This window comes from Aspergillus puulaauensis, chromosome 5, assembly GCF_016861865.1.
Source record: "Aspergillus puulaauensis MK2 DNA, chromosome 5, nearly complete sequence".
Taxonomy (NCBI): Eukaryota; Fungi; Ascomycota; class Eurotiomycetes; order Eurotiales; family Aspergillaceae; genus Aspergillus; species Aspergillus puulaauensis.
Window position 1 is genome coordinate 899,603 of NC_054861.1, and position 24,719 is coordinate 924,321.

The window sequence follows — 24,719 nt, forward strand, 5'->3', positions numbered from 1 at the left end:
ATTATTATTGATTAGAGACTTTCGATTATTCTCCGCTTCTGACCCATCGCCTTCCTTGGCGTTTATGCACTCTGTAGATTATTACTCTGCAGTCCGCACAGTGTCACGGTACTACTGTGTACAAAATGCCTTTTTTTCTATATCATCATAGACTACCGCATGCAGTTAAATAAACAAATCCAGACGCAAAAGCAATCGAAGGACTCAATCCGACCAATATCTCTCAAGAACTGCTTCAGTGGGAGACAGCTAAATGCCAAACAAACAAACAGCCCGGACCCTCAGAAACATGTGAACCGGAAACTAAATCAAACTGTTGCCAGAAATATCCCAAACTCCCTAGATGCGCGTCCTCGTACCCTGCCTACTGGATTAGAAGGCTGGGTAGAAGACGAGAAGCCGGGCTATCCTGCACCAAATCCATATTAAACATCCAACGATGATTGTCGAATCCCAACACAGGCTGTTGAATTCCAATGCCCATTTCCTCCAACAAAGCTCCAAATTTGCCACTGTTCGCAAACGTATCTAGCTCGGGGTTGGCGTGCACCAGCTCTAGCGCCTGTTCCAAGAGCACAGAAAACGGAAGGTGATGGCATCCAGTAACTTCAAACTCGTCGCACGACTCGGTGACAGGGGTGACAATCTCGGGAGACCCAGGGCTGAAGCATTGTTCTGAGGGTGCGGGAGAATGCAGTCGAGATTTCGGCGAAGGAGTTCTAGGTGCCTCAGCTCGGTTCATTGCTTTGAGATCTATAGATCGCCGCTGGGTTTTTGCGAGGATATCTTGAAGCACCGTCTCCTGGCTCTGAACACCTTCGGTTTCAGGGACGACGAACAGTTCCTCCAGCCGCTGCTCAACGCGCTTCTTTCTCTGCATGCGCTCTTTATAGCGTATCTGACTACATGTTTCAAGGCCGGGCGCTTTCCAACTCTGCCCTCTCAAGCTACCATCTTTCTCGGACTTTTCAAAGGTGTATAGGTCATTGGTATACTGGTTGATCATCGTCTGATACTTGTATTGCTCCTTCGAGTGGCCGTCCCGCACAGCAAACCACGCCCTGTACGAAGCCCTTTGGAGGATCAGACGACCCTGTTCAACATAGGAGCCAAGTCTTGCCTGGAAGTCAGGAAGAGATACGGCATTCTGTTTAAAGAGAATCCCACTAAAGTCCAACAGCCACTGACACCACAGTGTAGCAATAATAATCTCAAGACCTGGGTCGTCGTCGGACTCCAAAGCCAAGCAATTCGGACTTGAGCTGAGAATACCCATCCCAACATGCATCTCTCCCTGCCCAAGGCTTGTATCCATGATTTGTATGAGGTCGGGGACTGTGGCGGTGTACATATTGCTGCCGTTGTCCCAGACACACCAGATATCGCTTAGATCATGAGGAAACCAGTTGAAACGCCGGGCGTACAGAGTCTTACAGTCATAGTCGAAACCCAGCACGTAGTGTCGACCGCCGAAGGAAGGGTTTCGATCCGCAAAATGGAGTCGATCTGCTATCGGTAAGATACCAAACAGAAGCTGAGGCTGATCACCAGGAGAGCATTGGGATATCAATGCTCGATCCTCCGCGAACTCCTCGTACGGGAAAGGACAACAATCGGCACCATCAAATAGGTACATGCTGTCGCGGCGAACCTCCAACGTCTGACCCTTTTCAGCAGAGCAGAGATACAAATGGTAGTCGACAATGTGCCACGGATGACTGACGACATATGCGGGCGGGTCTGAACGTCGTCGGTCCTTGTTCTCGTGCTCGAGCGGTTCGCAGTCGTCTTCTTCAATTAATGAACTGTCAATTGCAAACATTGGCGTTTCTTCATCCTGCTCAGTAACCTCGCCGTACCGGGTATCTTCAGCTTCGTCAATGCTATTCAGCACTCCTGGCTCGGTCACATCGGTCATGTCCTTCATCGTCTCGTGAGCATACTGTATTGTATCCTCACTTGTCAAAGCACGCTCTCCATCTTCCTCGTACAATGCTAAAACGTTTCTATCCAGCAGTTTGCGAGCCAATCTGAGCTCCTCTCTGGTTTTTTTCATCTTGAAAACCGGGATGACAGATTCTGCCCTCGCAGCAACAGCAGCTTCCCCGGGTACACTACCCTCGATATTGTACGGCATTAGACAGTTGCTATCGGAACAAAGCTTGACAAATTCAGAATGCCAGAGAGGAGAGAATTGAATATGACAAAAAATCAAGGCGTGGATAGAGTTGATACTAAAAAGCTAATAAAACTGAAAGTGCTTTGCACTGAACAGCAAAGAAGGCAGAGGGCATTCTATAGGATTATGAAAATTTAAAAGGGGATAAAAAGTGGTATGTCCCTGATTTGGAGGGGCAATTGTGTGAGAACCCAAAATATGCGCATTCAAATTCTGCACGCTTTTGTTCTCACTATTCGCTCAATCTATATTTGCCCGAACGGGGAATTAGTCAACACCGTAGGACAACCCCGTCCACAGCCATCCGGACAGGCGGCCTCCTGCACCTAGATAACCGCCATCCACGCACCAGACAAACGGAGAGACGAACAACAATGGAAACAAAATGGAAACATGAAATATCCTTCCAGAAACCATCATGTGTCACGGTCCAAACTTAATCCCCCAAACACGACCTATAGTTCCACACAGCCCGGATGGTAGCTGAACACAATATGTAACACGCTGGTTCCATTAATAGAGCATGGGCATACCGTCTTTTAGACGAACTTCGCTTTCGTTTCAGCATGTTTTGTCTTATATATTAGCAAACCATTCCATAAATATAATCTCGCTATTGGCGGCGGGAAACTAATTCAGAGTTACCACCCAAACACGCTATCCATGGGTCAAACGATAAAGTACTCAAAGTCTTGGAAGTATGGTTCTTTGTTCAAGATGTGGCCCCAGTTTCTCTCCGGGGGGTCTACAGTTCCACATCTGTTTGGCGTGGTACAGAGTTTGAACAGCCTAGAAGAGATAGCTCAATAAAATACGGAGCGGCTATTCATTCATAAAATTACGTCTCAGCGCAGAAATTAGCCCGGGGTAGTTATAAAAAAGGTAGTAAAATACAATTAAGAAAATATTATCACTTCTCTCAGTCGTCTTGCTAGCACAGTGCCTAGAACAGACCAGCTGGTACTACCGTGAGATAACCCTATCCAGCCAAGCTCGATTTCTCTCCCGATCCTTACGCATCTTCTCTCTCCAATTAAGCGCGAAAATCGCACCGGTCAAATACCCGCCAAGGTGTGCATAATAGTCAAGCTTAGGCATACGACGGTTCATTATGGCGCCGGCTATGTCAAAGGTAACTAGCCCAGCAAGGAACATCCAAGCTGGGGCGGAGAGGCGCTGTTGCCAGTCGCGAGGTAGGAATGCGATTGTCCATTTTTCACTGGAGAAAATGTTAGCACGTACTCTAGTCAGTCAAAAGTCCTATTGAGGGGAATATTTACTCTGAATGGATTAGGCCAGATGCAGCAACCACGCCGGCAATTGCTCCACTGGCTCCGAGAGAAGTGATGAAAAGTGAGTTCTTCAGGACATGCGTTGTCAACGATGCGAATGAGCCTAGTACACCAGATGCAAGGTAGAGGGCAAGGAAATTGCCTCGGCCAATGTCGTCGTGCACTTGAGCAGGGTGTTAGCATGGTAGCGAGTACAGGAGATAGGACAAGTACTCACGTCTAGTGCCGAAAATCCAGAGAACAAACATATTGATGCCGAGGTGAGTGATGGTCTGGTGGCTGAAGACATTCCCAACGAGACTGAATACACGGGGATAGGCAGGAACACTAATGAAATAGCGATTAAGGAGCCTCCATGCTGGTGGCCAAGCTCGCCATAGTGCGAAAACTCCCACGTTTATACCAATGATAGCTGCCACTGTCGCAGCCGCTGGTGGTAGACTTGGCCACATACGATCCGTCCTCGTCGGGGTTTCGTATGTTACAGCGAAACCGTAGCATAGTCCAAGAGTAAGGAGAGTGAATATAAGGGCTGGAAGTAGACGGGTGCTCTATGGAATCCGTCAGCAGAGCATACTGCACCATGAGGCTGTGGTATTTACCGTCGTCAAGGCACTGAAATCCGCATCAGTATCCGTCGCTCGGAGGTGATGTTTTTGTATCCATGCAAGAAGCGGTCTCTGGCTAGGGTCGGCCCTTCCCCTGACTGTATTGTCCTGTCAGTAATTCCCGGTTCCAAAAATCTAAGACCATAACAGCATACCCTCTAATGCAGATGTATCCTCAAACTTCTGAAGTGCAGTGTTCTTTGCCAGGTGCTGCTTCAGCTTTTCACGGTCCTGCTCCTCGCCCTCGAGCCATTCCTGCCGTTTGTTTTCCGCTTCCGCAAGGAGTCTCTCCTCATTTCGTTTGCGGATTTCCGCTAAGACACTCCTCCCTGACGGGTCGTTTTTCTCGCCCAGCTCTGCCCCATATGATCCACTTTGAGGTTTATATAATCCCATGTCCTCCGCTCGCCGGATGAGTTTCTCTTCCGTTTCGCGCTCTTCTCTTTCGATTCGGGCGATGATAGCGGCATCCTCGTCAAGAGGATAGTTTTTCCGGAGATATTCTAAGCCCATATCAAGTGTAGCAGGGCGAGTGACGCGTTTGATGTCGGCGGGGAAATCGAGATCGAGCGTACCAGCGAGGCGTCTAGCTTGGAGCACAGAGAGGACGCGGTTGCCCATGGCCGGGGATATCTTGGTTCGGGTCCCAAATACCTGTTCAATCTCTGCTTTGGAAAACGGTTCATCGCGGAGCTGGACTCCTTGCTCAGTTGGCGGGGGCGACGGCCTGTTCGATGATAGAGCGGCGGAGCTCTGATAGGTGCGCGGGAGAGCCCGGTTTGGAGAAGGGAAACATTTTGCTTTGGGGGTGGCCACTCGTGAGAATATCGCAGTGGGTGGTCTCACGGAGCTCAAGAGCCGTCGCGTGGTGCTATCTAGACACCAGGTTGGAGAGATTTGTCGACCAAGGGAGCGGCATGGCGCCAGGTTTGGCGGGTGCAAGCTTGGAGTGCGAAGCCCCAAGCATGGAGTGCGCCATGCTACGCAGAAGACATTGCTCATATCCTGCGGCTTGGGAAGAAAAGCCTGTTCTGGAAAGTGGTCTAGAAAATGGCTTGGGGATGATGCACTGGCTACAGATTGCGGAATGATTGTCTTCTCCGATTATCTTCTCCGCAGTCGCCGAAAGTTGTTCCGAGCTTGCGTTGGATTGAGCTCTTACGAGTATGGTTTCTCTACTGGGATGATGGGACTTTGAAAGTATTTTTCGTCTGTAGATATGTGCATTCTAATTTTTTCCTTCTTTTTTTTCGAATGACCAGTATCCCGATTGATTGTTGGTGGGTTCCAGCGCAACCGTCTAAAATATATAATCACATTGCCAACCTAAGATCATCGATATTTCCCCTCCTTTTTGTATTATATTGTCCATATACTCCCGCGAAACCGCGACAATCATCAACACTCTAATACAAAGGATACCACAACAGTGAAATGTCCTCCGAAACCCTCCCGATAACCCCGGTTGCCTTCGCCGAAGCCATCAAAGAGCTAAGCCTCCCCGTCCTCTACGCCAAAGTTGCCGAACTGAGAAACTCCATCGCACATCTCCAACGCTCAAACCAAGAACTCCGCCTCTTCATTAGGGAGTCGTGCGAGGGCGATTCTGACAAACAAGAGTTGGATGGATATATCGCGGAGAACGAAGTGGTGAAGGAGTCCATGAATGAGCGGATTCGGTTGTGCAAGGTGGAAGTTGAGGGAAGGGGCAACGCTTGGATCGAGCTAGACCCCGAAGCGAATGAGGCTACAACTACAGGGGCATCGAGGGGAGAAGAAAACCAGGAGCGGGAACAAGAGCGACCTGCTGCCCCGGGATCTACAGCCAGTGCTGCTGTGAATGGTGCAAGTTCGACGACAGATGCGCCAACGGAGGAATCAAGAGGCCGAGATGGTGATGGAGATGATGGGGTATATCTTTGATGATTTGAGTTGGATTTGATCTCTCATTTGGCCATGTTCTTCCAGTAAGGGGTATTTCGCTCGGCAACGACTCCCTTCTTGCCATGACATAGTTACCAGGTCTGAATTACACGGGCCAACACCAGCAGGGACGACGCACCTCCTCGCCCTTCAGATCGTGGACAACAGCTCTACAACATGCTCTTACTATACATACTCAGCTTATATGTGGTCGTATGGTCTGGTCATGTACCTACATTGTTCGATTGGCCAACCAAGCTAGTCTAATTGACGCATAATTTGGATCCATCTAAGATCTTCTGCATTGGTCTAGATGAAATAACAACGTTCTTGGGCGGTTTCGCGCGAGTAAAATATAGGGATGGATATGCATAATCACAAGAACAGAATGTTCGCTCTGCGTGCTAAATGCTCGAATTCTCAACCGTGTCGCATTATCTGCCGATCATCCATATGCTGGAAAATGGCAACAACCGAAGCAGGAATGGCAATGATTGTAAATCAAAAGAAATCAAGTTCCAACGCCAGGTTAGAAACATGTTCGTCATCAAAGGAAGAAGAGGTACAATGTTTTCGAGCTTAGCTAGAGCCCTGCTGGCCCCAGTGACCACCGGAAAGAGCCTCTGGGGGGATACGCTGCTGCTTGATGAACAGGTCAATCAGGGGCTGCATCGGTTCCATTTCCTTGTCAGAAACAAGCTTGTAGTATTTCGCAACAGTGACAAAATGAACAAAGCACATGTTGAGGATGTCGTGTTTGTTAATGTGCCAGAATGGGTTCAGCCAGTGTGCGTGGTATAGATGCGCGTAGCAGCGGAACATCTGCTTCATGATCCCCTGGCAGTCTTTGTAGAAAGTTCGTGGGAAGCCGCTTGACTTGCCTATCCAGTCCTCACCGGCAGCATTGGCGGCGGCATTTGAGGCCTGAGCACCCATAGCCTCATTAAGCGCAAACGTCTCGGGAACTCCAGTTACTTTCTCTGTTGGGAACATCACTGGGTCATGGATCTTGCTGACAATCCATTTCTCCACCCGGTTGATGAACTTTGGAGCGGAGATTTTTGCGGCCTGGGAATCCACGAGCCAAGTGTAGGTCAAACTGGATGACAATCAGTAAGCTGTAAGTAGATGGCTGCACAGTTCGATAAAACATACCGGCCAGCGGACATGGTTGGGCAGGTGGTCTCGTTGCAAATGGGAAGTCCGGAATTACTATTCACTTCTTGAATGACTTGGAGCATGCCATGAAGTAGACGGTATTGTTCAACGACTGTACAGTAAAAGACAAGATATTAGACTGAGCCCCAGGCGGTGGAATTGCGAGATACTTACTCTGGTGGGCTAGCCATTCTCCGAGTTCCACGTTCTTTGGGCAAGCGCACAGCGTTAAGAAGTTACCCTTAACATTAAGCGGCGCATATTTCTCCTGGAAAAAGTACTTTGGGGCATCAGGGTCGTAAACTGCAGTGTTCTCGATGGTGGAGTGGTTCGAGGCCAAAGAGGGTGAATTAGACACATGGCCAGGAGGGCCCTGGGAAGCAGGTGACTGGGCAGGGCTTCCGGTATTCATCTTGTTGGCGTTGTTATTGTTCTTATTATTGCCGCCTCTGCCAAAACCTTGGCGGCTGTATAAAAGCAGTTGTGTCAGTATTCGTGATTCAGAGTTGGCTGGAGCGGGGGAGTAACCAGAGTTATAACAGTAAGGAGAAAAGGGGGAACATGGGCGAAGAACAAACAAGCAAAAAGAGCAGCAATACCAATGCAGTTAACTAAATAGCGCCACATCCTGACTCTGTATTCAGGGGCTCTATTCAATATGCATTTTAGGGGGGGATGCTGCAATGGAATATGCTTTGCAGGCGTTTTGGGTATGCATTAAAGGGGAGGGAATGTGAGGGGAAAGGAAGTGGTTGCACTTACACGCTCTGAAAGAAAGTAGCCATGATTGATGAGGTAGAGCTAGAGAGATTGCCAGCTCAAGAGACCTGTCCAAAATGGAGCCAAAAGGGCACGGGGAGAAAGTTGGCTGAGGATGGAGATAGCAGCGGCTCTTGGTTGGGGTCTGCAACTCTTCTGCTGCCCGCTCTCAGTTCCGGGCTCTTGTTTCAAACTTCCAATCATCGCTTGGGTCTGGCCCCGGGGAGCTGCCGCCGCTAAGCTTCTCTGGGCCCGGAATGGATTATTCTGAGTTCCTACTATCGGCGCCTCAGGCCCCACAGTCATGCTCTGTGTCTTCGGATTCACCTCCAGACTGAATCGCAGTGTTGCTTCACCAAAGCTCACGGCTTGCAATTACGGGGGGATTTTCGCATCGTGGATTATTAAGACCGTTTTGCAGTCTTATTTGTACCTTATTGTCTTTCCAACCCCAGCTGGCTCGTCCAATTGAGATAGTTATCTCTGATTTGACTGGCCATGTCTTCGTCTGATGAAGACGTGGTTCGGCGTCCTGCTCGGAGCGGCGCTGGCCAAGCTTTGAGTGAGGCTGGAAGTGCGCCTGGTAGCCCGGCGCCTATGTCTGATGCTGGAAATATGAATGGCGCTGATGATGACGACGCGGATCTATTTGGATCTGACGGCGGATCCGATGGAGGTTTTGATCAAGATACAGAGTATGCGCCTTTCCCCTTAGTTTACCACACCACAATTTCGAATATTCGGACACCGCAATGGATATGGCGTACTGACATGCTTTCAGCCAACCTAAGCGAGCCCTCGATGATCGGGAACTTGATTCGGCAGACGATGAGGATCGATATGACCGGGCTGGTGATCGTATGGACTATGAGGATGGGGGGGAAGGAGAGTTCCAAGAAACAGTGAATATCATGGACTTGAGCTTGGCCCGGGCTCCGGAGCCGAAGTCGTCCAACGGTGAGGTTTGTGCCCGTGTTCTGTGGTTGTCGTGACCCCGTACTCATTGCGCTGCCCCAGGTATACACGATGCCGGTCCCCAATTTCCTTTCTGTGGAAACAGAGGAGTTTAATCCAGAGACCTATGTTGCGCCCCCATACTCAACTGCTGCGACATCTCTTTGTTGGCGCTACGATCCTATTGGCGAGAATTTCCTACAGTCTAACGCCCGCGTCATTCGTTGGGAGGATGGTTCCATGACACTTCAGCTGGCGTCTGCGCCCAAAGAACAGTACAGGATAGCGACAAAACCTCTTGCTCCTCTGAACAAATCTGGTGACTACGATACGAAGTTGGACTCCCACGTGTATCTCGGAGCTGCATCCGAAACATCGGGCGTGTTCCGCTTGACTTCTCATCTAACTCATGGACTTACCGTATACCCTACGACTGTGGAAACAGATGATGCGGTTCAACGACTTCAGGAATCTCTAGCTGCGGCTGTGCGCGGTGGCAAGAAGACAGTCGATGGCTCGGCACCTGTCATCGAGGTGAAGGAAGATCCCGAACTTGCCAAGAGACAAGCTGAGCTCGCGGAACGTGAAAAAATCAAAGCGGCACGTCGTCGCGAACAACTGGCAGATAGGGAAATGGACCGCGGCCGCCGATTTGGCATGTCGCACCGCACCGGGGGTGCCGGACTTACTGTGGGTGGCTTGGAAGATGATGACGGTTTGCTTGCTACAAGACCACGTACGAAGAAGACGCGCCGCCCTAACCGAAGGGGCGAAATTTACACTGATGACGAGGAGGAGTATGACCGCCGTGGCCGAACACGGGAAGATGAATATGATGAAGACGACGGCTTCCTTGTCGGTAGTGATGAGGAGCCAGAGGTTGTGGATGATGACGAAGACGAAGACGTCTTGGAAGATGAGGATATGGATGCAGAAGGAGAAGAAGATCTTGCACCTCCTAAGCCTAAAGAAAAGCGGGCATCCCCTGCGGCTGGTTCTCCTCCGTCTAGAAAGAAGAATCGTTACGTGGTGGCTGACGACGATGAGGAGTAGCTTCCATCCTCTTCATTGCCGCAAACCTTCAATTTCTTGACGCCATACATGAGAATAATACCACGGTTCACTTCTTTAACGACAATTGTAATTGTATCTACTTTGGGAGAAAATTAATGGCGAATGGGTGGTTGTTTAATCGGGGGTTTTTTTTTGGAACTGCATATAGGAGAATAAAAGATTAAAACAGAAATTTAACGCTGTCTGTATATTGCAGTAAGTCGATCGGATGGACGAAAGAAGCTGCCCCCGGTCATTTCATGATACGCATTCGGAATTAAGTGTTTCCTAAACAACAGCCATTTATTCATATGAAACGCTTGGTATATTCATTGAGAAGCCCGTAACAAACCTAAACGCCTAAGGTCAATCGTGAATCGTGTCATGTCAAGGCGAAACGCTACTATCGGGGCTCAGAGACGGTACGCTCTCCGGATACTCATCCGACTGAAATTCGAATTTAGCAATGACATTCCTCGCACTCTTTGCGACTCGAATACAAAGCAAATCTTGCTCGTTGTGATTGAGACAATCCTGGTCGGACGGCTGATTAAGACGTTGTTCCGGCGGCAGCGGATGGGAGCCGGGAGATTCATGCCATCGTCGTTGGCGGACTTCCATCTCTTCAATTAAATCAAGTACGCTCGGTGCCTGCTGGGCACAAGTGGTTTGAGCGGCAGGGTCCATCGGCCCCCGTATAACGCTGAAACGCACCAGTTGGCGGAGATAATCGTTCCAAGCAGCTCTCACATCTAAAGTTTTGTTCATTGTTGCGGCGTATGCCGGAGGAGCAACTTGATTCCCCAACTCACAGGCTTCGGCTTTGGAAACGCGTAGCCATGAATCAGCGATCACGTTAAGAAGAGTGCCTGTGAACATGACGTTTTGTAGGCCTGTGTCAAATTTTGTTGGACAGGACTGGCAGCGAATGACGGATTGGGCTGTTTTAGCAGAGATATACAAGGAGCAGATAGTATGTTGCGATATCGGAAAGGGTTTGAGGGAGGAAAGATGGCTAAGGCAAAGATAAAGATATGAGAGGCAAGAGCATTCTTGATCAGGCGATGCGTTTGAGTGTGACGGCATTATGGGAGGGGTAAGTCCTGGCGGCATTGTAAACGGTTTAGGGGCAGCTGCTGAGACACTAGAGAAATCAGGCCAGGGAGAGGTTGTAGCAGGGACTGAGCTCATGGTGTCGCTAGGTGCTAGCTGCCATGTATGGCGGTGCTCTTCGTCAGTCGATAATCGATAAGGGAAACTGTATGGTGCGGGATATATTGATGAGAATAACTGAGGGTCCTCTGTGACGTCTGGAATTGGCGCTCCTAGATCCGTCGGGGGCATACGGGGTGTTTTGGAATTGGCCCAAGGGTCATTATTGGGCATATTGAGGTATGGTAGGTCTGAATCGTCTTCTCGCTGCCGCTTCTTGGGCGGTCGTCCCATTTGCTTCTGCACCGAGTAGTGACAATTGAGGGACTGCTTGATGCAACGATTGCATCCTGACGGTTCACCAGAACATTTAAGTTTCCGCTTCCCTGTTGGGGGTATTACATTAGCAGAGTTTTTTTTAGGGAAATGTGTTATCCATAATTTAAACTTACTGCACTCATCGCACGCCGCATGTCGTTTGACGGGTTGTGAGGCGGCGGTAGAGACATCTTGGAATATCGAGTCGCCAGTGGATGCGGGGTGTGACTGCCCCCACTGATAAGCTTCGTACTGCATTTTGAGCTCGGATTGCACCGCAACCATGTAGCACTACGTACAGCAACAGCAGGGCAGACTATTTCTCAAAAAGAGAAACAAGAAGAGACTTGCAGCGATATGTCAGCCAGTGGACCGGCGAATCCCCCTATGAAATCTTGATGAAGAGGCGGTATATCACGTGGGCGGTGAGATTCATACAACATTTCTATTTTTTTTTTTCAAAGCCTCCAAGTAAATCTGTGGTTGCGAGCTCCAAATCCCGAGCACTGATTCGCCCATAATGCCCGCCTTAAAGGATTCAAAGAAACGCAAGGCGGTTACGCGTGATGTTGAGGAGGAAGCAGGTGCATTTTCTGGGGATGAACTGAATTCTGGGGACTTGGACGGTGCTCTTTCAGACACTGCGCACGACCTTTCGAGTGATGAGGACGCTAGTGATTCGGAAATCGAATTGATTGATGATTTCAGCAGCGATGATGAAGAAGAGGATGAGGAGGAGGATATTGACAGCGATGAAATTCCGTCGGGCGGAGAAGACGAAGGTGTTGTAGCGAAAAAGCTACCTACAGCGGTAAACCTGGATGACCCGTCTCAAGATGAAGAAATCTCGAATGAGGAGGAACAATTGAATTACCGCATTGGGAAGGATGCGAATGGAAAGGACCGCTATATCTACGATGAAATCAATCCTGACGACAATTCCGACTACTCCGATGCCGAAGAGAATGCGAACACTATCGGCAACATTCCATTGTCTTTCTACGATCAATACCCCCATATTGGCTATGACATTAACGGCAAAAAAATCCTACGCCCTGCAAAGGGAGAGGCTCTTGATGCATTACTGGATAGCATTGAAGTTCCCAAGGGTTGGACGGGTCTTACCGATCCATCCACTGGAAAGCCCTTAGAACTGAGCCAGGATGAACTCGAATTATTGCGCAAAGTGCAAATGAACGAGATTCCAGAGGAGGGCTACAACCCATATGAACCCCTGACCGAGTGGTTTACGACCGAAAAGGAAATCATGCCTCTTAGTGCTGCGCCTGAACCGAAGCGTCGTTTCGTGCCATCAAAGCATGAAGCTAAACGTGTTATGAAAATTGTGAAGGCGATCAAGGAGGGTCGTATTCTACCATTCAAACCTCCTACCGAGGAAGACGAAGAAGACAAGGACTTGATTAAGTATGATCTTTGGGCTGATGAAGCTGAGCGACCTGATCATCCCATGCACGTCCCAGCTCCAAAGCTCCCACCACCAGGATACGAGGAGAGTTATCACCCGCCGCCTGAATATCTGCCTGATAAGAAAGAACGCAAAGCTTGGGAGGAGGCAGATCCTGAAGACCGAGAGCAGGACTTCCTTCCCAGCGATTTTGGTTCTCTTCGCAAGGTGCCCGGCTATGAAAGTTTCATCAAAGAAAAGTTTGAAAGATGTTTGGATCTTTACTTGGCGCCTAGAGTTAGGAGGAGCAAGCTGAACATTGACCCCGAAAGCTTGCTTCCCAAACTCCCAAGCCCAGAAGAGTTGAAACCGTTCCCAACTGCATGCGCGGCCGTTTTCAGAGGACACAAAGGCCGTGTCCGCAGCCTTGCTGTTGACCCTACCGGTATTTGGCTCGCTACTGGTGGAGACGATGGTACTGTTCGAGTTTGGGAACTGATAACTGGCCGTCAACTGTGGAGCGTCAAAATCGGTGAAGATGAGGCAGTTAATGCAGTTCGTTGGCGTCCAGGCAAGGATGCTGTCATCCTAGCCGCAGCAGCAGGCGACGATATCTTCCTTGCAGTCCCGCCCATTGCTGACCCCGAAACTGAAAAGGCGAGCATGGACCTCCTTGATGCTGGCTGGGGATATGCTGCTTCAAAGCCTGCTCCAAAGGCTGCAGACGAGGAGAAAAAGAGCACACCTCCTCAGTGGATACGTCCCTCAGCGGCCCTTGCAGACTCCGGTGTATGCGCTGTGATCCCTCTTCGTTATGTCGCGAAGTCGATCTCATGGCACCGCCGGGGAGACTACTTTGTCACAGTGTGCTCTGGATCCTCGACACCGGCCTCGGTGGCTATCTCAATCCACACCGTTTCTAAACACCTAACTCAGTACCCCTTCCGTCGACGCATCAAGGGTGGAGGCCCACCACAGACAGCCCACTTCCACCCATCGAAACCCATCCTTTTTGTCGCCAACCAACGCACAATCCGTGCCTACGATCTTTCCCGCCAACTCCTCGTCAAGATCGTTCAGCCTGGTGCCCGCTGGATCTCGTCATTCGACATCCACCCAACATCTTCCACTGCCGCAGGCGGTGATAATCTCATCGTCGGTTCTTACGACCGACGTCTCCTCTGGCACGATCTCGAGCTCTCCCAACGCCCATACAAAACCCTCCGCTACCATCGCAAGGCAATTCGCGCCGTTAAATTCCACCCCGGCGGACGTTATCCCCTCTTTGCTGACGCCAGTGATGATGGTTCTCTTCAAATTTTCCATGGAAATGTCACCGGTGATATGCTTAGCAATGCTACCATTGTCCCACTTAAGGTCCTGAAGGGTCACAAGATTACCGGAGAACTAGGTGTTTTGGATATTGATTGGCACCCTCGGGAAGCATGGTGTGTAAGTGCAGGTGCAGATGGAACGTGTCGATTGTGGATGTAATCTAGCAGCTTGCTGCAAAGTTACTGTTAATTCCCCCCCAACCCATACATTGTGCAGAAGGGCGTTTAGGTGTATGTATATAGAGATATTTTTTGATATCCACAGCATTAAAAAAGTAAACGTTTTCCGAATCATTAAGGATATCCCAAGATACTAGCTAGTGCGGATAAGCAATGTTCGTCCGACGTACTCTAGTTCTATACATCGTGAACAATTTGAGGTTTAGGCTCAACACTAAGATCACCAAACCTCTAGGGTTGTTTCAATAACATGATTATACAACCCCTCCACTCCAATCCCTCCTCAATTTTTCATACTTCTTCAAATCCGTCACACTAGGCCGAATAAACGACTTTGCGGCAACGAAGTCCTCAAACTTGATGGCATCCCGACGTTTGATAGCATTGTATCCGGCACGCCGCAATAAACTACCAAGATCCGCACCGCTGAATCCTTCACACTCCTCAGCCAAGCCTCGAAGATCTCCGTTGAATGCAACTGGTAACTTGCGAACAAGGGTTTGGAGAATTTCGGCACGCTCCAACGGTGAAGGCAAGTTCACAAAGAGAAGAGTCTCCAGACGGCCGGGTCGGAGCATCGCCGGGTCGATGATATCTGGCCGATTTGTGGCCGCGATCACGTAGATGCCCTGGCGGCTGCTGCCTAAACCGTCAAGTTCAGTGAGAAGAGTGTTGACAACGCGAGCAGATGCCTCAGAAAGGGTATCATCTCGACGGGGGACAAGTGCATCAAGTTCATCGAAGAATATAACGCAGGGGACGGAGGAGCGAGCGCGAAGGAAGACCTGGCGGACAGCGCGTTCGGATTCACCGACGTATTTGTTGAGTAGTTCAGGTCCTTTGACACTGATGAAGTTCGCCCGGGATTCGTTAGCCACAGCCTTTGCAAGAAGCGTCTTACCGCATCCCGGGGGACCCCAGAGTAAAACACCTGTTGGAGCCGTGATGCCGACGCTAGCGTAAAGCTCGGGGTTCTTGATAGGGTCCACTATTGCGGTAGCGAGTTCATCACGGATTCCACTTAGGGCGCCAATGTCTGCCCAGGTTGTGTCTGGGATGGTTGCAAAACCCTCGCGTTTGGAAGAAGGCTGGATCTTAGGTAGGGCAGTGAAGAAATCGGCGTTTGATACAAGGACGACCTCGGCTTCGGTGCCAAGCGGGGTTTCTTTGGCGTGAACTATGAGCCGACGGAGTTCCTTGACCTTGGGGCTAAGGTCATATGTTCCCTCGATATCCATTTCTTCGCCGCTATTTGATTTCAACAGCTCAAGATATCTTTTTATTGCCGTAGAGCCGGCAGTGGACACCAGATCGTTCAAATCGGCGCCAACGAAACCCGGCGTTCTCTTTGCTAGAGTTTTGAAGTCTAAATCATCCACAAGGCGCATCTTACGTGTTAGTGCTCGGAGGATCTGCTCGCGGACGGGCTCAGAAGGAACAGTCATGTTGATTTCCTTATCGAATCTGCCTCCTCGGCGCAAGGCCGCGTCCAAGCTGTCCGGCCGGTTCGTAGCCGCCAGAACAATGACGGGCTTCCCATCTGTCTTTTCAAGCGCCATGTCATCCATACATGTAAGAAGCTGGGCGACGATTCTCTTCTCCATTTCTCTTTGCGCGCTTTCTCGTTTCGGCGTTATGGCGTCAATCTCATCGATAAAGATAAGACATGGTGCTAGTCTCCTCGCTTCTTCAAAGTGCTCTCGAAGGGCCTTCTCGGATTCTCCTGACATCCCTGAAACAATAGATGGAGCAGAAATGGATATAAATGGCACCCCAAGCTCTGCAGCGAATGCATTGGCAATCATAGTTTTACCGCAACCTGGTGGACCATGTAGTAGCACACCGCGAGGAGGCTGTACGTTGGATGCTAAATAAACTTGTGGACGGGTCATTGGAAGAATAATAAGATCTCCGAGTTGCTGAACCACGTCGTCCAACCCACCCAAGTCCGTAAGACTCACATGTGTTGGTGGAGATCTGTCGACAGCGTTTTCTGCCTTGCGCCGTTTGGAAGAGTGGGATTCGCCTCCATGGTGTCTCTTCTTTGTCGATGTCGGGGCGGGGGTGTTGTTCTCTGTGGTATTGACCTCGGACTTCGGGGCTTTTGTAGTTGTGTTCCACGCGCCTACAAGGCTTTTATTCATACTATTTGTGTCCTAGGGTAGTCAGTATATGGCGAAAAGAAATGAAAGCAAGAGAGCAAGGTCATACTTGTACTGGCTGCTCCTCCAACCCAGCAAAATCACCATCTACCGAGTCGTTTTCATCTTCACCCAGTACATCGGTTTTGATGACTTCGACCACCCGCTCAATGCTATCTTCGAGTATTCGCTTCGGTTTCCGGTTCAAACTCGAATTGGATCGTTTAATGGAATCATAGATCGCCGTCACTGACAGGCGAAACTGGTCGTTGTCCGCCTGATCATCGAGGATTTTGCGAACGACTTGGTAGACCTGGAGGATGAGAAGGAATTAGACAGCCCAAAGCAGCCTCAAGTTCGGTGCTAGTGTCGCACCTCTTTATCGAGGCCCTGCCTCAGAGTTGGCCTGCCCCCACGGCGCATATCCTGTAAGACAAACGATTTATTTTTTTCGACTCTTACTTCATAATCGCGAACTGTGGATTTTCTATAATTTTGAGTATCGGAGAATAGATTGACCGATTTATTTTACATTTCCGTTATTATTGTGTAAATTCCGCCTATCAACGTAATTTCTGCAGAGATTATAGGTATCAGTACGTATTAATGGTGTATTGTAACAGATCGTACTAGGCGATATCGGCAGCGACGCAACGTCATTCGCTGATTGATTGATATATCTTATCGTCTGGCGGTCCTCGTGCTCCAACGTCAACAGCGAACAGGCCTGGAAGACAAGTTTATGAAGGCGACAACATGCGGTGACAATGGGGAATACGAACAGCTCCCATAAAATATCCTCCCAAGATCGGTATGCTCTCCATATTATGTTTCCTATTCATATATCTCGCAACCACGAAACATCGCCTGCTGCCAGCCATTCCGCATTCGCATTGCTTAACTTCGGTATTGAAGAAGTTGCTAACTTTAAACCCCCGTAATCCCTGTTCCAGAGCAATTCTTGATATGAAAAATCAGCGCGATAGGCTTCACCAGTATCAAAAGCGCATCACAGTCCTCACCGACCGCGAAACTGCAATCGCCAAGGAATGCCTCGCCCGCGATGATCGCAAGCGTGCCCTTCTTGCGCTGCGTCGCAAGAAGTATCAGGAATCGCTCTTAGCAAAAACCGATGCGCAACTAGAGCAGTTAGAGCAACTTACTAGCCAAGTCGAATTTGCCCTTGTGCAGAAGGATGTCCTCTTCGGTCTGCAACAAGGAACGCAGGTGCTTCAAACGATCAATAAGGAGATGGGGGGCATTGACGGAGTGGAGAAGCTGATGGGCGAGACAGAGGATGCTAGAGTTTATCAGGAGGTATGGAATCTTCATACGGGTACTCCAATACGAGTGAACTCGGCGAAGCTAACGCAACTGGACGTATAGGAAGTCAGCCAGATGCTTTCCGGACACCTTTCTAACCAGGACGAGGATGAGGTGGAGGATGAACTCGAGGCCCTCCACCGTGAGGTACAAGGCCCAGCCAGCCTTCCTAATGCGCCGACAACGTCTCCAAAAGAGGATGTCGCGGAAGAGGAACCAGCCAGGCAAGAAGCGAGAACCGGGCAGAGAGCCAGGGAACGAACTGCGATACCTGCTTCCTGAGATTTTATTATACAACTTGGGAAGGGGGAAATTTCCCAACTTGGCCTTCATATTTCGCGACCCCAGCATTTCTGGAGTTGAGTGGATTTTTCGCTACCATCAAAGGCATTACTAGAACTCGGACTGTCTTTAGTATTTTGATTGGAATTGCATATTATAACCAAATATCTGCCAAATTTTAGTAGTCCCAGAGTGCTCGGCACATCGAGCTCTATACCCTGATCTCATGTGGTTGTTGATTGAATGCCAAGGCGATTGGTTTGTGAAGTCGAAAAGCCCAAATAGCACAATCAAACAAGAGTATGATAAAAGTCATGTGGCAAGAGAATAGAATTTGGAGATATACTGTGGGATTGTTACTCAAAGAGATTCACAATGTGACGGTGACGACATTCTTTTATTAAGGAAGAGAAGATTCTCGCATCAGATATTTGACAGACCGATAACAATTCCGCTCCTGGGTCGTAACCACTAATACTAGTTCTACCATTCCACGGTATCAGATCTATCGATCATATACTATCTATATATCCATCATGTCCCATCACCACCATTCTCACGACCACGGCCACTGCCACGGCGAAGGAGACGATGGGCACGACCACACGAATGACATCACCCCCGCCCTCCAATCCCTCCTCTACTCTCAGATCCAGTTTGACTCGATCACTACATTGAATGGTATGGTATTGTCTTCTATATGTTGCAACACAGGAATCAGCTCTGATGTTTGAATGTGGTGCAGAAGCGACACCTGCATCCGGAGCTGCCATTGTCAAGAAAACATGGGTGGAGAGGCAGAACGACGAGCCGGAGCTGGAGAGTGACGCAGACGAGCAGTTGTTGATGTATATTCCGTATGTTTTCCCTCTTTCACCTCCTCCCTCTATCCTTCTTCTCCTTTTCCCGAACGCGATATTGGTTATTATTGCGAACGATCGTTCAGGATTTACCCCGCGGTGCCCCTCAACCTCGATAGCGATACCGATATCGACTCACCACGACCGCTGCCGCTTTCCGAAAAAGTTATTATTGAGACACTAGATTTGCTAACGGTTTCTCACTGATATGCAGATTTACTGGCCAAGTCAACGTCCACTCCCTTCTCATCTACACTGCCCCCACACCATCCGCTCCGAAGACGGTGAAACTCTTCAAAAACCGCGACGACCTAGACTTCTCGACTGCCTCGGAACTCAAACCGACTCAGACGATTGAAGTACCACAGCCAATCCCAGGAACTGATGTTTTTGAACTGCCCTTGAACCGCGCGCACTGGAATGCTACCACCTCCATCACTTTGTTCTTCGAAGACAATTGGAGTGATGGCGAGGAAGAGGTGACAAAAGTTGGGTACATCGGGCTTAAGGGTCAGTTCATGGCCTTGAACCGGGAGCCCGTTAGCTTTCTGTATGAAGCGGCAGCTAACCCTGGTGACCATGTGGCCATCCCTGGTGTCAGCGGTGTTGGTGGCCGGATCATGCCTGGCCAGTGACGCGGTTTCTTGAGGTTAAGGCGATTTCTTAAAGGAAATACGGGTGTTTTCGCAAGCGCTGACACCAGTTTAATGAAATGATGGTTTTTGAACGGGTTTCGGCATAAGCATGGCAAGCAACGGCGCTCTCTGTATGTATTATAGAGTTGAACTCTAATTACCCCAGTTCAAATTTGACTGATCGAATCACTGAACACTGTAATAATTGGGAGCGTATTCAAGAAGATAGCTCTTTTCAATCTTGGTAATGTCCCGGATGAACGTCTTCTCTCCTGTCTGCATTATTTCATGGAAGATGACCCAGTCCGCCTTCCGATTCTACAAATTACGTGTTAGCAGACAACACTCGACTCTCAATTGATAGGATGGGTGGAATCACTTACAAACATCAGGGAGCTGGGGTGGGCGTGGAGGGTCATGCCCCCACTGACTGTTTTGAATGTGCCATCTGGCTGCATCCTCGCGGCCTGGGCGAAATACCCCGTTGTGAGACATCGTTGTATCTGCTCAGCAGGCTTTGAAATATCAAGCTGTTTATATTGGGACGGGAGACTCTCGTCAACTCGTATTTCAAAGCGTTCAAGATATCGCTTGAGCTGGGCTCTGACGCTGACAGCTCGCTGCAGCGATCGATAGTTCAGGAGGTTATCTCGACACCACTTGGAATCTTTCTTCCCCCTTGTGACGAATGCCTGGTAAACATTAAGATAAGTTAGATGGTCACCTTCTTCGACGGCGAACTTTCTGCGGGTGCTCTCAGAAGACTTCCGATCCCCATCGTGTTGAACCCACAATGCGCCCTGGAGATTGACCATGGCGGCAATAGTTAGAATCTCGCTTAAACACCCAAAGGATTGCGCCGAAAGAAGAACTCTTGCCATCATTGGGTCGACAGAAAGTTCCGCCATTCGCATCCCCAAAGGTTTTGTAAGCTTGGCATAGTCATCAACAGCTCCCAATGAATATAGAAGTTCAAATGCACGTATCACAAGGTCCGCAGGAGGCGAGGTCAGAAAGTCGAACCGGACTATGTTATCTATTCCTAGGGCCTTTAGCTGCATGACCACAGGGGCGAGGTTGGATCGTTGAATTTCTGGTACGGTAGCCTCGGGCAATTTTTCGTATGCCTGTTGTGTATAGAGACGGAAGCATTTTCCAGGTTTTGTTCTTCCAGCTCGACCAGCGCGTTGGACAGTTGCAGCCTTTGATATTGGTACTGCCGTCAGCGTTTCAATGCCCGTGCTAGGGTTGTATGCCCTCAGTTTTGCGAATCCGCAGTCTATAACGTAGACGATCCCGTTTATGGTAACGGAAGCTTCGGCAATATTCGTCGACACGACCACTTTCCGTGTGTTTCCTGGTGTCGGTTCAAAGACGTACATCTGCTGATCTGTCGTGAGACCCGCGTAAAGAGGAAGTGGTAGCAGAGACTTTGACTTAGGATGGAGTGTAGCAGCGCGTTCGGAAATTAACTGAATTGCAGTCTCAATTTCTTCTCGCCCAGTAAGAAAGATTAAAATATCTCCCTCGCCCTCGTGTTGGTGTATATCAAACACTGTTTTCACGCTTCGCTCCACATAATCTTCAGCTGGTGATTCGAGGAACAGGGTATCGACTGGGTACATTCGGCCTTCGAGGCTTATGATTCTTCCAATGCTTCCACCGATTTCGCCATCCGGATCCTGTTGGAAATCGTCTCCAGCAAAAAAGCGTAGGAAGTCTTCCGCCTGCAGAGTTGCACTACTAACCACGATACGGAGCTCAGGGCGTCTCTTTAGTATTTTTTTAAGAATGCCCAAGAGGATATCAGTGCTCAGTGACCTTTCATGTGCTTCATCGACCATAATGACTGTGTACCGCGATAAAAGAGGGTCTACAAGAGCCTCTCTAAGTAGCATTCCATCGGTTAAGAACTTTATCCTCGTGTTAGAGGACGTGTGGTCTTCAAAGCGAATAGAGTAGCCCACGTCCTCGCCTAATTTGCAGCGCATTTCTTCTGCAACTCTGGCTGCTACCGTGGTAGCGGCCACTCGACGAGGCTAATATGTCATTAGTTAACTGAGAATAAATAGCGATATTATGGGAAGGTTCTCACCTGTGTCACGGCAATGGTCTTTCCTTCTGCACACCATCCTGCTTGGTCAAGATATTGAGGTAGTTGTGTTGTTTTCCCGCTCCCAGTCTGCCCAACGACAATTGTGACTGGGTATGTCTCCACAAGATATAGCAAACTCTCCTTGTGTCTTGCGATTGGAAGTAAGGATGGCGGCTTGTATAGGGAAGGAATAAAACTCGTCCCGACATCCAACTCCGAAGCCATGATTGCACTTCACCTTTGAAAGATTGGATAGTTTGGAAGATTCAGGAGCAATGGGAAGTCACCTCAGTCTACAGGGAAATCCAAATGCCATCTTGAATTTACACCAAAAGGTTCTGCACTGCGACTTAATTAATGGTCCACACTGTCGCTGCATTGACAAGCAAACAAGCCCTGGAGAGCTCCGGTGGATCCAGCTTTGTTAAAGCAGCAATGGCCTTATCCAGGGCGTTGCTGTCACGTGTGCTCACACGTCACTGTATTATTGGTAACGGAGTGGGTGGCTGAACTAATAAGGTGGCTGATGCTGGGAGCTTTGAGTGGCCTTTAATCGCATTCGCTCACCATCTCGATTGCTTTCTGCCTGCTGGGCTCATTTTTCGCCGCGATTCTTCAAGTCACCAAGTTTAAAATTGCAACTTCGCCTCTTTCCACAACTTCTAGCGTCAGTGTTTTTGTACCATTTGCGCCCTCTAGCAACAATGTCCGATACAGACAAACCCGTATGTGTTCCACCCCTCTCTGTCCCCCGCATGTCTCAAGGAATACAAGCTCACCCTAGCCAGAACCAGGCCCCTAAATCACCCGCTGGGCCAAATAATTCAAGCCCAGAGTCCCCGACTACCGCGCGTCCTTTAGACTTTGACGATGAGTTCCAAGAGACCGGTGTCACTTCTGCACCAGCTGCAGCACAAACCCAGAGCACCGCGGAGGCTGCCCCGCCGAAACCACCACGTCCCTTGTCTCCGCAACAACAAGCGGAAAATACTCTGAAAGAAGCGTTCCCGTCGATAGATGAGTCTGTTGTCAAGGCCGTATTGATGGCAAGCGCCTGTGATGTGGAGCGAGCTTTCCATGCACTCCTCGGTCCGCATGACTGATCCAAATTTATTGGGCTATGGGTTGACAGGTTTATAGGTATGACAGATCCAAATGCGACTGCGCAGGATGACTACGTACCCCCGAAGCCGCCGCGCCCATCTGCAGCACAAAGACAGCTGGAAGCTGATGAGCTCTATGCTCGTCAACTTGCCGAACACTACAATCGTCGTGCACAACCTCGTGGAGAAGATGAAGCTTATCGCCAGCAACGGGGTGCTGTTAATGAAGCAGAAGGGAAAGAGTATAATTTCTTTGATGGTACATATCCCCAGCTATTCAAGTACTGGCCTGGTTATTTAACGTTGCTGCAGACGACCTTCCCGTGATTCGCGAGAACATTCGCAAGGGTTTCTTTGATACCCAGACAAAGGTCAGCTCATGGGTTCAGACCTTGAAAAAGAGGATCGACGGCGAGGATGATGAAGAAGACCAAGGTCATACTGCGCATGGGTACAACGAGGAAAGCTATGGTCGACCTCGGAGAAGTGGCGACTTGGGCCGTCGCAGTGGTGATCGTGAGCGGTATGATGCAGACCCGCAAGTTTTGAGCGATGATTTCTCTGCGCTCGAACTGAGGGATACAGAAGGTTGTTTACTCCATTCTTCTTTTACGATACTTTTGTGGCTAGACTAACAGTTAGCCATAGCACCCCCGGCACGTCCACCACGGCCCCCTGCTAATTCCGCATTGCATAAAAACCCCTCGCCGTCACCAGACAGACGTAAAGTATCGTTCCAGGAGGGGCCACCTACAGAGATTAGGAACGTTTATGACGCTTCAGAACCAGCTAAGCGCCAACCCCCTGCGGGAGGAAAGCAGAGCAAGTGGCAACCTCTTTCGACGGTCGAGCCGTCTCCAGTTGGGGAAAATGATCCGTTTAGCTTGGGCGATAGTGACGATGAGAAGGACACTAAGCCTAAAGATACAAACACCACCGAAGGGAGCGATCGCGCAAAGAAAGCAACAGCGGGAGATGCATCCGAAGAGCCCGCCTCGACCTCTAAAGATACCGATAAAACAGAAAATACTGATAAGGCATCATGAGCCCTCGCGCTAGTTGTTGTTACCTGGTTCTCGTGCTCTTCTCAAATGCTACGAGCCTGCTTCATGTTGTTACCATCACTCCCCCAACTACCTTGCCATATATGCCTTAGGTGATTGTTTATGATACCAGAGACTGTTTACGGGAGGCCTAGGGGCCGGACTAGTTCATTGAATTTTTAGCATCCAACTGTAACATTATACCGACAGTAACATAAACTATAAACTATAATCTGAAAAGTATCATTGAAATATGAACACGGGTATCTTAACAGCAAAAGGAAGCAGTACAATCAACGACACCACACAGAAACATAGTAATCACTCAGGCGACTCGTTTGGGGGAGCGCGCGAAGTCGCATCTCCTTCCCTCCTCAAATCCTTGATTACAGTCTACGCCACGTTTAACAGATGTCAGCCTCAGACACGATAAACTCGTGCTCCTAGTTTGGACTCACCGCAAGAGCATCAGGATTGACTCCATTCTCGATCAAAGACACGCAGAGAGAAAGTTCAGTTCGATCCAGGTTCGTGTTCTTGAGTGTCGAATGAGTTAGCAAACCACTGCATCTGAGACGCATGGATCTTGACAGCCATATTGAAGAATGGGGGAAATGAACTGCATACAAGGAGGGTTGAGATCTCGTGAAGAATGTCAATAACCTCACGAGCGGCCTGGCGCTTATCATCGGATTGCGGGGGCATTTTGGAAAAAAAACCTGTATCAAGGTTTAAACTCTCAGTTATTCAAGGCGGTTCCAGTGGCTCCCAAGCGCGTCTGGGTTGTTTCAATGAAGTGCAGAAAGAGTGTTAACTACCTAAGACGAGTGTCGGGCTGGCCTTTTGAGTGGTGGTGATTGATGCCCTTGCGGGTCTGGTAAGAAAATGGTAACGTTACGACGTCCTTACCTACTAAAGTGAG

At 49.3% G+C, this 24,719-nt stretch overlaps 13 protein-coding genes across 13 annotated transcripts; 6 read left to right on the top strand and 7 right to left on the bottom strand.

The window, feature by feature from the left end:
* Positions 1 to 364: 364 nt before the first annotated feature.
* APUU_50335A (uncharacterized protein) lies at positions 365 to 2,137 on the bottom strand (the record flags this gene model as incomplete). The annotated part of the gene is made up of 1 exon (XM_041705321.1): positions 365 to 2,137. The coding sequence occupies one exon, from the start codon at positions 2,135 to 2,137 to the stop codon at positions 365 to 367; it is 1,773 nt and encodes a 590-aa protein (XP_041557818.1).
* Positions 2,138 to 3,142: 1,005 nt separating this feature from the next.
* APUU_50336A (rhomboid protease PCP1) lies at positions 3,143 to 5,081 on the bottom strand (the record flags this gene model as incomplete). The annotated part of the gene is made up of 5 exons (XM_041705322.1): positions 3,143 to 3,398; positions 3,460 to 3,634; positions 3,689 to 4,022; positions 4,074 to 4,177; positions 4,235 to 5,081. 5 exons carry the CDS (start codon positions 5,079 to 5,081, stop codon positions 3,143 to 3,145), a joined length of 1,716 nt encoding a protein of 571 aa, XP_041557819.1.
* Positions 5,082 to 5,166: 85 nt separating this feature from the next.
* On the top strand, positions 5,167 to 6,002 carry APUU_50337S (uncharacterized protein; the record flags this gene model as incomplete). The annotated part of the gene is made up of 2 exons (XM_041705323.1): positions 5,167 to 5,243; positions 5,510 to 6,002. The coding sequence occupies 2 exons, from the start codon at positions 5,167 to 5,169 to the stop codon at positions 6,000 to 6,002; spliced, it is 570 nt and encodes a 189-aa protein (XP_041557820.1).
* A 579-nt stretch (positions 6,003 to 6,581) lies between these two features.
* On the bottom strand, positions 6,582 to 7,945 carry APUU_50338A (Mob1/phocein family protein; the record flags this gene model as incomplete). The annotated part of the gene is made up of 4 exons (XM_041705324.1): positions 6,582 to 7,101; positions 7,158 to 7,272; positions 7,335 to 7,627; positions 7,923 to 7,945. The coding sequence occupies 4 exons, from the start codon at positions 7,943 to 7,945 to the stop codon at positions 6,582 to 6,584; spliced, it is 951 nt and encodes a 316-aa protein (XP_041557821.1).
* A 472-nt stretch (positions 7,946 to 8,417) lies between these two features.
* Positions 8,418 to 9,926, top strand: APUU_50339S (Paf1-complex subunit LEO1; the record flags this gene model as incomplete). Its single annotated transcript, XM_041705325.1, has 3 exons — positions 8,418 to 8,614; positions 8,701 to 8,881; positions 8,937 to 9,926. The coding sequence occupies 3 exons, from the start codon at positions 8,418 to 8,420 to the stop codon at positions 9,924 to 9,926; spliced, it is 1,368 nt and encodes a 455-aa protein (XP_041557822.1).
* A 387-nt stretch (positions 9,927 to 10,313) lies between these two features.
* On the bottom strand, positions 10,314 to 11,681 carry APUU_50340A (Zn(II)2Cys6 transcription factor rglT; the record flags this gene model as incomplete). The annotated part of the gene is made up of 2 exons (XM_041705326.1): positions 10,314 to 11,464; positions 11,531 to 11,681. 2 exons carry the CDS (start codon positions 11,679 to 11,681, stop codon positions 10,314 to 10,316), a joined length of 1,302 nt encoding a protein of 433 aa, XP_041557823.1.
* A 235-nt stretch (positions 11,682 to 11,916) lies between these two features.
* Positions 11,917 to 14,295, top strand: erb1 (ribosome biogenesis protein ERB1; the record flags this gene model as incomplete). Its single annotated transcript, XM_041705327.1, has 1 exon — positions 11,917 to 14,295. The coding sequence occupies one exon, from the start codon at positions 11,917 to 11,919 to the stop codon at positions 14,293 to 14,295; it is 2,379 nt and encodes a 792-aa protein (XP_041557824.1).
* A 274-nt stretch (positions 14,296 to 14,569) lies between these two features.
* APUU_50342A (putative AAA family ATPase/60S ribosome export protein Rix7) lies at positions 14,570 to 16,879 on the bottom strand (the record flags this gene model as incomplete). Its single annotated transcript, XM_041705328.1, has 3 exons — positions 14,570 to 16,471; positions 16,527 to 16,769; positions 16,832 to 16,879. 3 exons carry the CDS (start codon positions 16,877 to 16,879, stop codon positions 14,570 to 14,572), a joined length of 2,193 nt encoding a protein of 730 aa, XP_041557825.1.
* A 344-nt stretch (positions 16,880 to 17,223) lies between these two features.
* On the top strand, positions 17,224 to 18,061 carry VPS20 (ESCRT-III subunit protein VPS20; the record flags this gene model as incomplete). The annotated part of the gene is made up of 3 exons (XM_041705330.1): positions 17,224 to 17,267; positions 17,410 to 17,773; positions 17,843 to 18,061. 3 exons carry the CDS (start codon positions 17,224 to 17,226, stop codon positions 18,059 to 18,061), a joined length of 627 nt encoding a protein of 208 aa, XP_041557826.1.
* A 536-nt stretch (positions 18,062 to 18,597) lies between these two features.
* Positions 18,598 to 19,556, top strand: APUU_50344S (PITH domain-containing protein; the record flags this gene model as incomplete). The annotated part of the gene is made up of 3 exons (XM_041705331.1): positions 18,598 to 18,742; positions 18,807 to 18,918; positions 19,136 to 19,556. 3 exons carry the CDS (start codon positions 18,598 to 18,600, stop codon positions 19,554 to 19,556), a joined length of 678 nt encoding a protein of 225 aa, XP_041557827.1.
* Positions 19,557 to 19,742: 186 nt separating this feature from the next.
* Positions 19,743 to 21,876, bottom strand: APUU_50345A (putative ATP dependent RNA helicase; the record flags this gene model as incomplete). Its single annotated transcript, XM_041705332.1, has 3 exons — positions 19,743 to 19,874; positions 19,940 to 21,595; positions 21,652 to 21,876. 3 exons carry the CDS (start codon positions 21,874 to 21,876, stop codon positions 19,743 to 19,745), a joined length of 2,013 nt encoding a protein of 670 aa, XP_041557828.1.
* A 479-nt stretch (positions 21,877 to 22,355) lies between these two features.
* On the top strand, positions 22,356 to 23,800 carry CUE5 (ubiquitin-binding protein cue5; the record flags this gene model as incomplete). The annotated part of the gene is made up of 5 exons (XM_041705333.1): positions 22,356 to 22,376; positions 22,446 to 22,740; positions 22,792 to 23,013; positions 23,067 to 23,342; positions 23,403 to 23,800. The coding sequence occupies 5 exons, from the start codon at positions 22,356 to 22,358 to the stop codon at positions 23,798 to 23,800; spliced, it is 1,212 nt and encodes a 403-aa protein (XP_041557829.1).
* Positions 23,801 to 24,118: 318 nt separating this feature from the next.
* APUU_50347A (mitotic-spindle organizing protein 1) lies at positions 24,119 to 24,502 on the bottom strand (the record flags this gene model as incomplete). The annotated part of the gene is made up of 3 exons (XM_041705334.1): positions 24,119 to 24,190; positions 24,256 to 24,333; positions 24,425 to 24,502. 3 exons carry the CDS (start codon positions 24,500 to 24,502, stop codon positions 24,119 to 24,121), a joined length of 228 nt encoding a protein of 75 aa, XP_041557830.1.
* Positions 24,503 to 24,719: the final 217 nt, after the last annotated feature.